General features: G+C 38.2%; 1 protein-coding gene across 2 annotated transcripts in view; it reads right to left on the bottom strand.

The window, feature by feature from the left end:
• The window catches only part of FCHO2 (FCH and mu domain containing endocytic adaptor 2), a 227,181-nt gene that overhangs the window by 96,726 nt on the left and 116,584 nt on the right, over positions 1-13,871 (bottom strand). For both annotated transcript variants that reach the window (XM_054033090.1, XM_054033091.1), the window contains exons 9-10: positions 5,834-5,878; positions 3,606-3,678 (exon numbers count right to left, since the gene is read on the bottom strand). In XM_054033090.1, the coding sequence (XP_053889065.1) occupies positions 3,606-3,678; positions 5,834-5,878 (118 nt within the window). The remainder of the gene's footprint in view (positions 1-3,605; positions 3,679-5,833; positions 5,879-13,871) is intronic.

Here is a 13,871-nt window from a genome sequence, read left to right as displayed (position 1 = left end):
GGGGGCTACTGTGATCCAAGTAGCCAATGCAATCATTGACGTTCTGTTATCAAGGGTACTGACTCTGGGAAATGTGTGGGCCTTTTTAGATTTTAGGTACATCATATTCCTGTCCTTTGTCGCTGGTGAAGAAGTCTTGCAGCTGTACATTCCAGTCCAGTTGGCACTGCAACACCCCATAGCACTTCTGTGGTTGACACACATAACAGTTCCAGGGCTCTTGCTCTTTTGTCTTGGCTGAGGTATCTTACCCTACCCAGACCTCCAAGCATTCGACACAGAAGCACCTGCAGCAGCTGGCATTGCTACACAGCAGCAGCTCCTTGCCTTCACAGCAGATGGTGCAGTAGGACTGCTAACCGTCGTCATTCACCGCTTCTGCTGCAACTCTGCTCTCCTGCTCCCCAGCGATGAGCTTGGGGGATCCGTACTGGTCCTCCTGGGTGCTGCTGGCAGCAGACAGTGCAGTAGGACTGGTAACTGTCCTTGTCAGACATGTAATGTGTCCGGGGGTTCTGGGAACGTCTTCCCTGCCCAGCTCCTAGCAACCTCCAGGGCATGGTGTACGGCTCCATCACTTCCCCTGCAACTCTGCTCTCCTGCTCGCCAGCGACGAGCTCGGGGGATCCGTTCATGAAGCCTGGACAGTAGTAAGGAGCAGTTCAACTATAGGCTGAGCAAGTGCAAATGGTGGTAGAATGTGCCTTTGGATGTTTAAAAGCTCACTGGTGCTATTCGTCAGACCTCAGCGCAACCAACATTCCCATTGTTATTGCTGCTTGCTGTGTGCTCCATAATATCTGAGAGAGTAAGGGGGAGACGTTTATGGCGGGGTGGGAGGTTGAGGCAAATCGTCTGTCATCCGATTTTGAGCAGCCAGACACCAGGGCGATTAGAAGAGCACAGCAAGGTGTGCTGCGCACAGAGGCTTTGAAAACCAGTTTCATGACTGGCCAGGCTTCGGTGTGACAGTTGTGTGTGTTTCTCCTTGATGCAAACCCGCCCCTTTTGTTGATTTTAATTCCCTGTAAGCCAACCACCCTCCCCCTTTGAAATAAAGTAACTATTGTTTTGAAACCATGCATTCTTTCTTAATTAAAAAAAAAAAAAGAGAGAACGGACAAGGTAGCCTGGGTGGGGTGGGAGGAGGAAGGAAGGACAAGGCCACATTGCTTATTGTAGCCACACAAAAAATCAAACTGTTTGAATGACAGCCTTCTGTTGCTTGGCCATCCTTTGGAGTGGAGTGGCTGGGCCGGAGCCTCCCCCGCCGCATTCTTGGGCATCTGGGTGAGGAGACTATGGAAATGGGGAGGAGGGTAGGCAGTTATATAGTGGTTGCAGTGGGGGTCTATGCTCTTGTTGGCTTTCCTGCAGCTCCAACAAACGCTTCATCATGTCCGTTTGCTACCCCATTAGCCTCAGCATCGCGTCCTGCCTCCGCTCTTTGCGCTCACTTCTTTCCAGGCCTCTGCCACTGAATGCTTCCATGCATTAAGCTGTGCCCTATCAGTGCAAGAGGACTGCGTGAGCTCGGAAAACATGTCATCGTGAGTGCGTTTTTTCCACCTTCTAATCTGCAATATCCTCAGGGACGGAGATGATAGGGGGAATGTAGAAACATTCTACGCTCTACGATTCTGGGGGGACTGCATGGTCACCTGTGCTGCTGAGTTCGCCACGCTGACCAAACAGGTAATGAAATTTAAAAGTTCCCGGGGCTTTTCCTATGTACCTGGCTAGTGCATCATAGTTCAAAGTGCTGTCCAGAGCAGTCACAACGGAGCACTCCAGGATAGCTCCCGGAGGCCAATATCGTTGAATTGTATCCGCACTACCCCAAATTCGACCCAGCAAAGCCGATTTTAGCGCTACTCCCCTCGCCGGGGAGGAGTACAGAAGTTGATTTTAAGAGCCCTTTAGGTCGACAGAACGGGGTTGGTTGTGGGGACGCATTCATTTTTAAATCGACCTAACGCGGCTAAATTCAACCTAACCCCCATAGCGTAGACCAGGCCTCAGAAACCTGCTTAGGAGCTTTTGGGAGGCTCAGATATAGGGTGACCAGATGTCCTGATTTTATAGGGACAGTCCCGATTTTTGGGTCTTTTTCTTATATAGGCTGCTATTACACCCCACCCCCTGTCCCGATTTTTCACACTTGCTGTCTGGTCACCCTACTCAGATAAGAAGACTGTTCACCATCAAATTAGGCCTGAATAAAGACTGGGAGTGGCTGGGTCACTACAAAAAATAATTTCCCCTCTTTTGATATTCACCCCTTCTTGTCAACTGTTGAGAATGGCCATATCCACCCTAATTGAACTGGCCTCGTTAGCACTGATCCCCCACTTGGCAAGGCAACTCCCACCTTTTCATGTGCTGTATATTTATACCTGCTTACTGTATTTTCTACTCCATGCATCTGATGAAGTGGGTTATAGCCCACAAAAGCTTATGCCCAAATAAATTTGTTAGTCTCTAAGGTCCACAAGGATTCCTCATTGTTTTTTCAAGGGAATGAGATTCCTGGTTTGAGAACAAGCTAACTTAACAATTGAGTAATATGAAATCTGAGATTAGTTTGAGTAATAAACCATAGTTAAGGTCAAAATATAATTCTATTGGCAAAAAATTCAAGGAGGATTAATAACTACAGAACTTGGGTAACCCCATTCACACAAGAAAGCTAAATGGAATCAAAATGGCTATTTTACAAGAAAGTAGATGAAAGGAAGGCACAACATATGTTGGCAACAATTTTACATATGTCTGGTTGTACATAAAATTTTCATCTACTTGCTCTGTCAACATTTTTTAAACTGTACAGAATTTTTGTCTAAAAAGGCTTCGAGTTTTTTGCTTATAAACACACAGCAAATATTTATGAATTCAAATTTTTTCAAAAGAAAATTCGTTGTCTCATTCCAAAATAAAATTTTATTTTCCTATGCTTCTAGAAACTTCACATGCCAAACACTTTGAAATGTACGAGTTATAATTATCTCATACTTAAAGGGATATCGCCAACTTGAATTTTTTTAAAATGCACTTTCTGATAGAACATCCTTTAATTCCTGATATTGATAAAACAATTCCCTTGAAAAAAAGTTTAAAGGTTATTCTGCTCTTCTCTTGTTGCTTATAAGGGTCTTTTCAGAAAGAGAGAAACTAAGGCCCTGATCCTGCAAATACTTAGGCACACACACCTTTACTCAAGTGTGTAGAACCCTTGACTTATGTGGAACTACTCTAGTGAGTAAAGTTACTCAGGTGCTTAACGATTTGTAGGACAAAGATGTCTAACTACCTATGCAGAGCACACAATGAAACACACAAAGTACTGTCAAATGCACAAAATAAACAAAACAAAATCTTTCCCCCACTAACTTCTTTCAGTTACAGTAATCCTAGGTGTGTTACCTGCATCTAAAAGAGGAACACATTTTTCAGGGAAAAAGATCCTTTTCAAGTTAATGGTGTGCCTTTAAACGTCACTTGTAAAATTATTTCTTGTCACAAACATTAGCTAAATATTTATCTCCACAATTACGCTGTTCCATTTTCATTTAGGACTGAATGCTCCGGGTTTGAAATCTACTTACACAGATTCTGCATCTTTTTCTTTCTTAATTATTCCTGATAAACCAAATGCCTTTCTTTTCCTTGGTTTGATCCCTACAGAACAAATGTTTATCATTAGAAGACCACCAAGATGAATTTATATTTAACAATATAGATAATACATTTATGAACACAATACTCTGTATAACATTTATGTCCACCTTCAATGCTTTGTTTTCAATATATGTTTTTTTTTAATGGCTCAGTTTTTTTTTTGATTCCCTCTCCCCACTAATTTGGGGGAGAGGGTATGTAAGATTTACAGTTGATTTGATAGATACTGCTCAATGAATCCATAATCTTATATTATTTACACCAATGCAAGACGGTGGACATTTCAGAGAGAATGGGTAAAACTGACAATACAGCATTAAATGTCATGAAGATTCTTCTACAAAAAAAAAAAAAAAAAAAAAAAAGCTTTATAAAATAAGAAGACACCACTGAGTCTTATTGTAGTTTTCTATATTGAATTAATAAAGGATCACAAGCATGAAATGGGCAATACCACAGACCATCTAGTCTATTCAACTGCCAAAACCCTAATAACTAGTCCAGGAGGAAAACCAGTCTAACTTCCATGGTAAACCTGGAACTAAATTAGTGGAGTCAAAAGATTTGCAGCATGCTTACAACAAAAAGAGGGAACTGAATAAAAACTATTCCAAAGGTTAAAGTCCTTTGTATCATAACAATAAATACATTCTGCATAGTAACAGGTTTCAGAGTAGCAGTCGTGTTAGTCTGTATCCGCAAAAGGAACAGGAGTACTTGTGGCACCTTAGAGGCTAACAATTTATTAGAGCATATGCTTTCGTGGACTACAGCCCACTTCTTCGGATTAGAGCTTATGCTCTAATAAATTTGTTAGTCTCTAAGGTGCCACGAGTACTCCTGTTCATTCTGCATAGTAAAACTGACTTTGAACTGTACATGATACAAGCATAATTACTACAAGTTTTATTTTATAATGATCTTATGTGTCAAAATTAGTTTCAATCAGACACCATATCAGACTCATTGCCACGTCTACTCCTCTCCTGGATTTATGCTGAAGAAAATCTGACTACTATTTCCCCAGATCTGAAAATAGGGGACTGACTACATGCCTCCACGAACAGCTAGGTAGGATGCAAAACTATGCCTTTTATTCCAGTGTTCCCAAATATCCTCTTAATTGAAGCAAGCTGTGTTTTTAGGAAGGCAGTTTTATAATCTGGATATCTGGAACAGTAAGTCAACGACTGTTCTGACAGTTTGAAAACAACGTTACAAAATGACAATGTTCCCCTTACTAATAGCACATTAGGTGCATGGATTCAGCAGAGGGATTTCCCGGCTGAGAAAACTAGAGTTCTTTTAATCAGGAAGCTACAATTCAGCCAATTATAAAATAAAAAGGACGCAGACTGATGGAATCCCTCCCCTCTGAAGAAATAATAATTCTTCAGTGTATGATCTGATATTCATTTTCCTTCTAGTCTATTTCAGAAAGCACTCTCTTGTCCCTCATCAAACTAAAAACCATTACTATTGTGGTGTGAGACTATAGTTCTCAAAATGGTGCTTCTCTGATCAATTGTCCTTCCATTGTAGTTTTGGCAACTTACTTTAACACTTGTTAAGTTTTCCAATCATTTGAGGTCCAATATTCTAGAAACAAAGGGCCAGATCAGGGATCACAACCAAATGGTTATGGATGAAAGTAGAGCTGTTTATGAGAAACATTTTGATCCCTTGGCAATTGTACAGTAAGACTGTAAAATAGTGGTATTGGATGTTTTCTTGAACAAATATTTAAAAATGTTTAAAAAAATAATGCATTACTCAAAAATATCCATTACTTATTAGCCTTTCAAATGATTTAAAAGTAGAGTAACAGTTTTATTTAATATCAAGTATTAGGGGGTAGCCGTGTTAGTCTGTATCCACAAAAACAACAAGGAGTCCGGTGGCACCTTAAAGACATACAGATTTATTTGGGCATAAGCTTTCCTGGATAAAAAACCTCACTTCTTCAGATGCATCTTTAGTCTTTAAGGTGCCACCGGACTCCTTGCAGTTTTATTTAATGTGTTGAATACCCTTCATAACCTGGGTTCCATTTTTTAATTTACACACACGTCATTTAAAAAAATATCTATGTATATAGATATACATTAAGCAGACATTTAAGAAATTATGCAACAACTTTACTGCAGGAACTCACCTTCAACTGCACTAGCTGTGTTGCATTCTTCAAATTCGATAAGGCCTTAAAGGAAGAACATTGAAAATTAATATTAATCTAACTTAGCTATTAGTTTTAATTTTAAAAGACATTTTCTGAGGTGTTTTGAAAGTGGCATCTTTTTCTTCCAAACAGACTGGACAGTTTAGTTTGCAGTGATGGTGTAGCTGTGTTGGTCTCAGGGTACTAGAGAGACAAGGTAGGTGAGATAATGATGCTACCTAACTCTGGATAGTCTTGTTAAGACCCAGTTTACATCTCAGACATCCCTAGCTGCATTGTGATCAGTTAAGTTGCACAATCATACACATATAATGATGGGAACATATAATTAAATAATTAACATGATAGTAAGGTTTCAAATTTGAATATTCAGATATCAGGGCAACAATATTACATGGTCAAGATCCATACAGAATGTGTGTGACTACCAATAAGAATATTGCAAGTACAATTTAATGTATGTTACATTCAAAGTAGCTAAGTCAACATTGCGTTTAGGACACCTAACCTTTTACCTTTCATTGACTGTATATTCAAATTTGCAAGCATATTATATTCTATTAATATTAAGCTTTTAATGTTTTTTAATGAGAAAAGAGAAATGCAAAGAAAAGTCAAAATGGAAAAGACACAGACATGGCTCCAGCACTACAGTGGCATACAAATCTGTTTTAATCAAGTTTATTCTTCTCTATTTGTCCCAGTTTATTTTGTGCATTTGACAGCTCCTTGTTTGTAGTTAGCGCTCCTGTTTACCCAGAAGAGTCAATTATTTTGATGGCAAATAGTTTTGTTTGGGTTTATATTGCAAGAGCAGAGAGAAAAATATTTTTAAAAATAGAGAAAAGATTGTAAAAATGACAAAAATACCAGAAGGCATCAGGACAGGTGCAATACTTAAATTACCTGTAAACTCATTGTTTGAAACAGAGTATAGATTTCAAGTGGTCAGTATTGTTTTAACAATGGTGTTCACGGTCCTGGACGCTACAGTTTAGACACTGAGAGTATATATACGCTGCAATGTAAGCCTGTGCTTGAGGCCACCCTCCTTGCATCTAACACTGCTAACCAGGGAACAGACCCCAGGTCCCAGGACACTGCAGGGCTGAAAGGTCCAAGCTCAATTAAGCCAGGACCCAGGACCTATTGCTTTACAAGGTAGACAAAGTCCGGCATGACTCGGGTCCTGGGAGTCTGCCAGAAGTATCTCACAATCCCATGGAAAACTTCCTTATTCCTCTCTATCCTAACAGTGTGCCACCTATTGTACTGAAAATGGAAGCTGCCCTCACCACCTTTGCAAACTGCAGCAACTCAGGTCAGCGTTAATCCATTCTCTTCTGATCACTGATCTGCAAGCATACTATCAGAGAGCCTCTTGGGTTTACAATGGAGAATGAACTGATCAAGACTTTCGCAAAGTGAAGTGCTTCCTGGTCAAGTGCAGGGCAGGAAGTAAAGCTTTCGGACAGTGCACCACAGTCCCTAGAGATAAAGTGGCCACATTTCAGGGAAGGGACGGGCACATGCTAGGGACTCTGGGATTTGGTTACTTTGACTTGGGTCTGCACACTTTGGCGTGGATGCCAGAGCCTTAGGTTTGAGCACAGTTTAGAAAAGTTTTAACACAGCGTTAAAATACAATGTAGATGCTCAAGCCCAGGGTTCCCCAAAATGGGTCAGCTGGTGCAATTTCTATTAACCCTTGGCTTATACTGCAGTGTAGACATGCCCTAAGTTCTTTGGGGGCAGGGACTGTCCCTTCTGTGTGTTTGTACAGTGCCTATTACCATGGGCCCAACCTCTGTATGTGTCTACGAACACACACATGATATTTATATTATGTGTAAAGTAGCAAAAGTATTGTTTTCAAATCCCATACTCAAACCAAATAACTTTTTTTCTTCAGACTTTAAAATAAATTACCACTTTTAGGTAGAGATCCAAGCCTGGATAAACTCAATTACAGTCACTGAAAACAGGGCGTTGGAATGGAAACATTTATACAATCTTAAATACAGAAGTTGTTCCCATTCTCACTATAAAAAGGCTTTCATAATAAGCAATACTTTGAGACTGCCTTTTTGTGGTATTTTGAGTTTTACTGTGTTAGAAATACAAGAAAGTTGTGCATCTTTCAGAATGTTCTGATCTAGATTAGAAAAAATGCAAAAAAGACTAGTGGTGCTTAAGAGCATTTTATCATCTGTTTTGACTGGTACTCATTACAAAATGAATGAGTCATTATTAAATGAGGACAAGAAGGGGGTGGGGCTAGGGACCCCACAGGGTCTGCACAGGAGCTAGTAGGGTGACAGCATTGAGCCAGAGTCTGCATGGGGGAGGTTCCCCAACTATCCCCACAAAAAACCTGTTCCATACTTCTCCCACCCACACCCAACATTTACTCTCCAGGTTTATTCCCAGGCTCCTTCCCTCTCCTTGAGCTTCTCCATTACTACCTGACTCCCCCAAAACTTTGCACTGCTTCTGAGGGGTGTGAGAATTACATTTCTGTATTGTAGTTTAAATGAATTATTACTCAAAGTTCTGTATTAATATGCCTAGTAGGGAATCTATTGGTAAAAAAAAAAAAATCCTGAATCTTTTTTGTTGTCCATATTGTTACAGTCATACTTGCTGACAGGTATTTTGCAATAAATTACCAAAATTGAAACGGTCATGATTATATTCTGGTAAATAAAATATGCAGATTTTGCAGAATTTTAAAATACTGTATTGTATGCAGAATTTTATTTTTTTTTGGCACAGAATTCCCCCAGGAGTAAGACAGACATGCTGCAAGTTTCAAGTTTTTTTTAAGCATTAATATAGAAAATTATACTGTAATTAGAGAAGATATCACACTTCAACATAATTCATTAACAATCCATCACGGTTTCTATATTTTGTCCATCCCAATTACCACCATCTGCCTTTGAAAATTATTTCACAGTCTAATACATCTGATATTTCAATAGACTTAAACATCTATTCTACTCCTGTTTTGGGTATCTTGAGGACTACTTATTATACTAGAATATACCAAAGTGTATATAGTGCACAAATGGATGCAAGAATAGATAATACTGCTGGAGTACAGCCGGAGGGGTTACAAAAGGATGAAAAACTGAGACCAGATCATCATCCACCAAAACAGACCGCTATCTCCTAGGCAACCAGAGACAGTAGAAGGTGTTATGCATGAACACTGCTATACAGCAGCTTAACATCAATGAGAAATCCAGAAGCACACCTAAATTGTGTACTGGACTAATTGTGTTTGTGCATCTTCAGCCAATAGAGTCTGCACTGTGGCTCCAAAAACCTCAAAGTGCTTTCCTCTGTCAACCAACACAACCTTCCTCTTTTTAGGTTCTGCTTCATCCAGACATTCTTCATTCGTGAGCTGATCTCATCTAAGCCCGTGGCCAGCTAGATGGCAGTGATTTTGTCATATGTTGCGTAGGCTAGGAAGAGCTGAGAGTCATTTGCATGCACTGGCACGGGAGTCCATATTGTTTCACCTGTTCTTGTAACGGCGGTATGGAGATGTTGATATATATGTGTTCACCTGCTCACCATGAAGCAGATAGAAGTCCATATCAACAACTCCACAATATCCAAGGACTGAATAGAGGACAAAGGAAGAAGCTTACTACATAAGGTCACCACAGAAGGCTGAAGTAGTCTCAATGTAAATATACTTCTGTTTAGAAGGTGAATTGAGATCCTAGCTGCACAAACTCCATTGCTTATAGAACCCAATGGTGCACAGGCTAACGCCAATGACCCTGGAAGCCAATGATCTAACAGTGAATATGCATTATCCACTACCGCATCCAAAGGAGAAAAAGTGATTGTTTCTAAGTACAGGATGTAATATTGGTACTGAGAGGGCTAAACCATCTCCAGAAGCAGATTGGCTAGCCAAAGTCTTCAGAATCAGTGCCATAATTGGGCCTGATCCCTGCTTGGAATCTCTAGGTGCTACTGTAGTACAAATGAATAGGAACATAAGTTCACTGTATTATAATTGAAGAACTGAAATCTCTTCCTTTCTGGCTCCCTTAAGATAAGGGAACGTAATTCATGTCAATGAGGAGGAACCCTATTCCCCAAGGAACTTGAAATGTGAAATGGCAAAAATATGTTCGCTCATTTATATAATCTAAAGCAATGTGAAAATGAAAGTGGCCAAAATAGAATGTTTAGTAAATGTTTTAAGTGGAGTTTTTTTTTTTTTTTTGGTGCAACACCAAATGTTAAGAAAATTAACTGCAGACACTCTCTCTCATTTTTGAATACGGATATCTCTATCAATTATAAATATACTTTTTTCCTAAATAGACATGTGATTATTCCTCTATGGACTTATGATTTGGCCAGTTAAAGGTTCTAAAATGAAGCTCTTTGAGAGTTATTTCCACACACCAAAAAATCTGTAATCTGCATTTATTTTGGGTTTATCCTGATAACTCTAACAGTTGAACTAAATTTCACACTTTGCAAAAAGTCCCTGAATAATCTCTCAGTCAGATCAAGCATGGATAGTTTCAGCCTGCAGTCAATGATTTTACCGAAAAGGGTGGGGGTGGGGGGAAGTTTGAATTGAACCCTTCTTAACTACAGAAATGCTGCAGTTTATTATTATATGACAAATACACATTAAATTCATGAACATAATGTATTTAACAATTAAGTCACAAAATGTAAAAGCTACATAACTAGGAGAAATTTAAACTCACCCACATTGCACATACTGTTATGTAGTATTTTAAATTACAGGGAAGTCGCATCTTACGTGGGGGTTAGGTTCTGAAGTCAGCGCATAAGGCGAAAATCGTGTATAATCGAACACTCATTGAGTGGAATGGTGGGCGGAATCGCCTGCACTACAGGTACAGTATTTAAATTGTTATTTTTTTCTTTTTGTTTTGCCGAGCGCGTATAGTTAAAATCGCGTAAGTTAAATGCGCCCATGATGCGACTCCAGTGTATTAATTAAGCTGTTAAATGTTTATATTTATTTTTTATATTCATTATAGGTGAATTTTATTTTTTTAGGAAACAGTTACTTACATTTCTTGAATTTTTTAAAATTTACAATAGTAACATTGTATTAATTATTCTGTTTCATTAAAAAATACAAAGATATTAATCGCTGCTAACCAGTGTGCTAAATTTCTGCAATTGCTCAAAGTAAAAAAAATATATATACACTGATATAATTCTGGAATGTAATTGTAATGTAAGTGCACACTCACCTAATTAATAAACACTACATGTCTAAAATACTCCATAATGATGTAGCCTGTAAACTAAACAGAAATGACGTACCACAAATGGCCTAAAGTATATTTGAAATTGCTTATGTCTTTCTTTCTAAATACAAATCAGGAGTCTATTACCCAATGAATGCTATCAACATAGGTCATTTCAATTTTTTAAAAAAGTCTACTGAAGAAGTTATCACATAGGCCTATTCTAGCTGAGAAGCATGTAGATAATACCATGATGCACACTGTGGAAAAAAGAGTAACAAGGAAAGAAAATTTCAGCCAGGCTAAAATAATAATTAATAAATATATAGGATTTTAAAAAGCAGAATGAGTTGTTTGTGCAGTTGAAAAATTACAAGTGATTTTCCATCAACTTTAAAAAAATTTTGAGGCCACGTCTAGAAAGTTTCAGGTCAAAAGTAAGATATTTGAGAAAATTATGAGCCATTCAAAATAGGTTTATCATGAAAGTCCATATATAATTTAATGAGAATGTTTCAAAAGACACATGCAGGGAAAATTACATGTCTCATCTTTCTGCTTTGAAGGTTAGAGAGAGTGGTGAGCTATAGTTCAGCTCATTGTAAATGTGATAAAGTTTCAGTGGCCAACCCTGCCATAGAATATGCATCCTAATTATTTTGATATCAGTGGGAGTTTGGATGCATATCCTCTGACAAGGAGAGGGCCTCAAAATATGAAAGCTCTTGAAATTGTGTATAAATTAACCCATTCGCACTTAATCAGAAAACAGTTTCAAGATAGGGTAATGAAAGCTTCTAGGTATACATTCCAGAAGAATTCCAGATAGGGGACAGCGTGCGAGGCAGATACAGATGTGGGAGAAACAAGCTAATAGGTGTATAAGGCTAGACTAGAGGCATTGATAGCATGGAAAAGACAGGAGCAATACATCAATTAGGCTAGAGCAAATAAGCAGGGAATGGCTGAGTTGTAAAGGACAAGAAGCTTGAACTTGATACAATGGAAAAGGGGAAGTCAGTAGGATGACTGAAGAGGTAGGATAACATGATCAGAACAATGGACAAATTCTGTTGAAATTAACTAAATACTACTTGAAATAAATTAATACTACTTGTAATAAATAAATTAATAAGCCACAGTAAGTGGCTTCAACTCATGACATCACTCCTAGAATATCAGACTATCTACTGCCTGTCCTCTAGCTAGAAAAGGTGTGTGAAAGCATGGAGTTTTGTGACACTTCAAAAAGATAGAGAAGGCTGGCCAAAGATACTGCAATATTAATCTCACTCTAAAACTGCCAGGTCAGCTCTGTTCTTTGAAACAATAATGCTCAATAGTGGTATATAAAACTGCAACTGCTATGATGTATGTATAATTTACTTTTTGATTCCTGAATGGAAAAGGAAATAAATGATGTCAATAAAATTCTTTGTCCCTTGTCTAGTGGATACTAGGAATATTTTAAAGAGGATGCATTTCATCTCTGAGGAAGATAAACAGACACAAGGGGTTTTAAATGACAACAATCTTACACTTGCTACCTAATTAATCTATGAAGTGGCACTAATGGCCTTGAAGACATTTATGTCTCTTGTCACCAGGTTGAACAGGGTGCTACAACATGTCACGAGTATATGCTGTGGGGGAGAGGCTAAACAACAATTTTGGCTAAGACCTCAACTATCGGTTAGTGGGATAGAATCACTTAGACTTAAAAAACACCCCCAAATTAACACACACAAGGTAATTCATTAACAAATAAAAGAGGCAAATAATCATTCAAAAACTAATTCAATATTGCTGGCAAAGAAAACATAATTATATTGTACATTCAAAAATAGCCTTTGAGATCTCTTGTAAATATACTTTAGACTGGGAAATCCCAACAAGCTAAAAAATTAATCAAAATTGAATAGTCATTACTTTTTCTACTTAAAATTATCTATTCTTTTATGAACTGCATTTCACTTCATTGCAAAAAAAATTAGCTTTACTTCACAATCAGTTTATATATACATTAATATGCACAAGCATTTTTAAAATTTTCATCAACCTAAAACTTAAAATTGAAAAAGAAAAAATTGCAAAGCTACTTGTAGTTACCAATGTGATAAGACAATATCCTTGTTTTTGAGAAAACAAGTTTTTTTTTTATTTGACATGAAATCATGCATGAAAGGAGGACAATTTTTTAAAAACTGCATATGCCTCTCATGCCGCTTCAAATGGCAGAGCTTTGCGTGCCTGGCTCAGTGCCAGTTGACAGCTCAGCTGGATATCAATGCACATTCTGACCCCCCTTGCAGTGTGTCACTTCTGAATTGTTTTCACAGTAGAAAGTTTATTCAACCTCTCTCTTGAATGCAGTGGACCGACCATCATTCTGCAATTTAATCATAGCAGCACAAGTTATTTTTCTGACAGCACTAAAGCCAGAGAGCAATTCCTAATGAACAGCTTGATACAAGTGGAATTTCGACTGTTTTAGCCTCAATTAATTCTGCTGTCAAAACAAATGACTGCTCTTGGTGCTTAGATGTTAAGCTGGATCACAAAGGTCAATTTTGTGTGTACACAAACACATAAGCAATCTTTTGCTTGCTATCATCTGATGCTATTTCATGCTTATTATCAATAAAAAATTCAAAGTTTTCAAACAATGACACCAGAAATGCAAAATAAATTTGTCTACAGTAGCATTTTTAACACAACATTCCATTTTAACTACCTGTCTGATGAAA

The sequence above is a fragment of the Malaclemys terrapin genome, chromosome 6, assembly GCF_027887155.1.
Source record: "Malaclemys terrapin pileata isolate rMalTer1 chromosome 6, rMalTer1.hap1, whole genome shotgun sequence".
In the NCBI taxonomy this organism is placed as follows: Eukaryota; Metazoa; Chordata; order Testudines; family Emydidae; genus Malaclemys; species Malaclemys terrapin.
The sequence above is the reverse complement of the archived record's forward strand: the minus strand, read 5'-3'. Positions and strand labels throughout refer to the sequence as shown.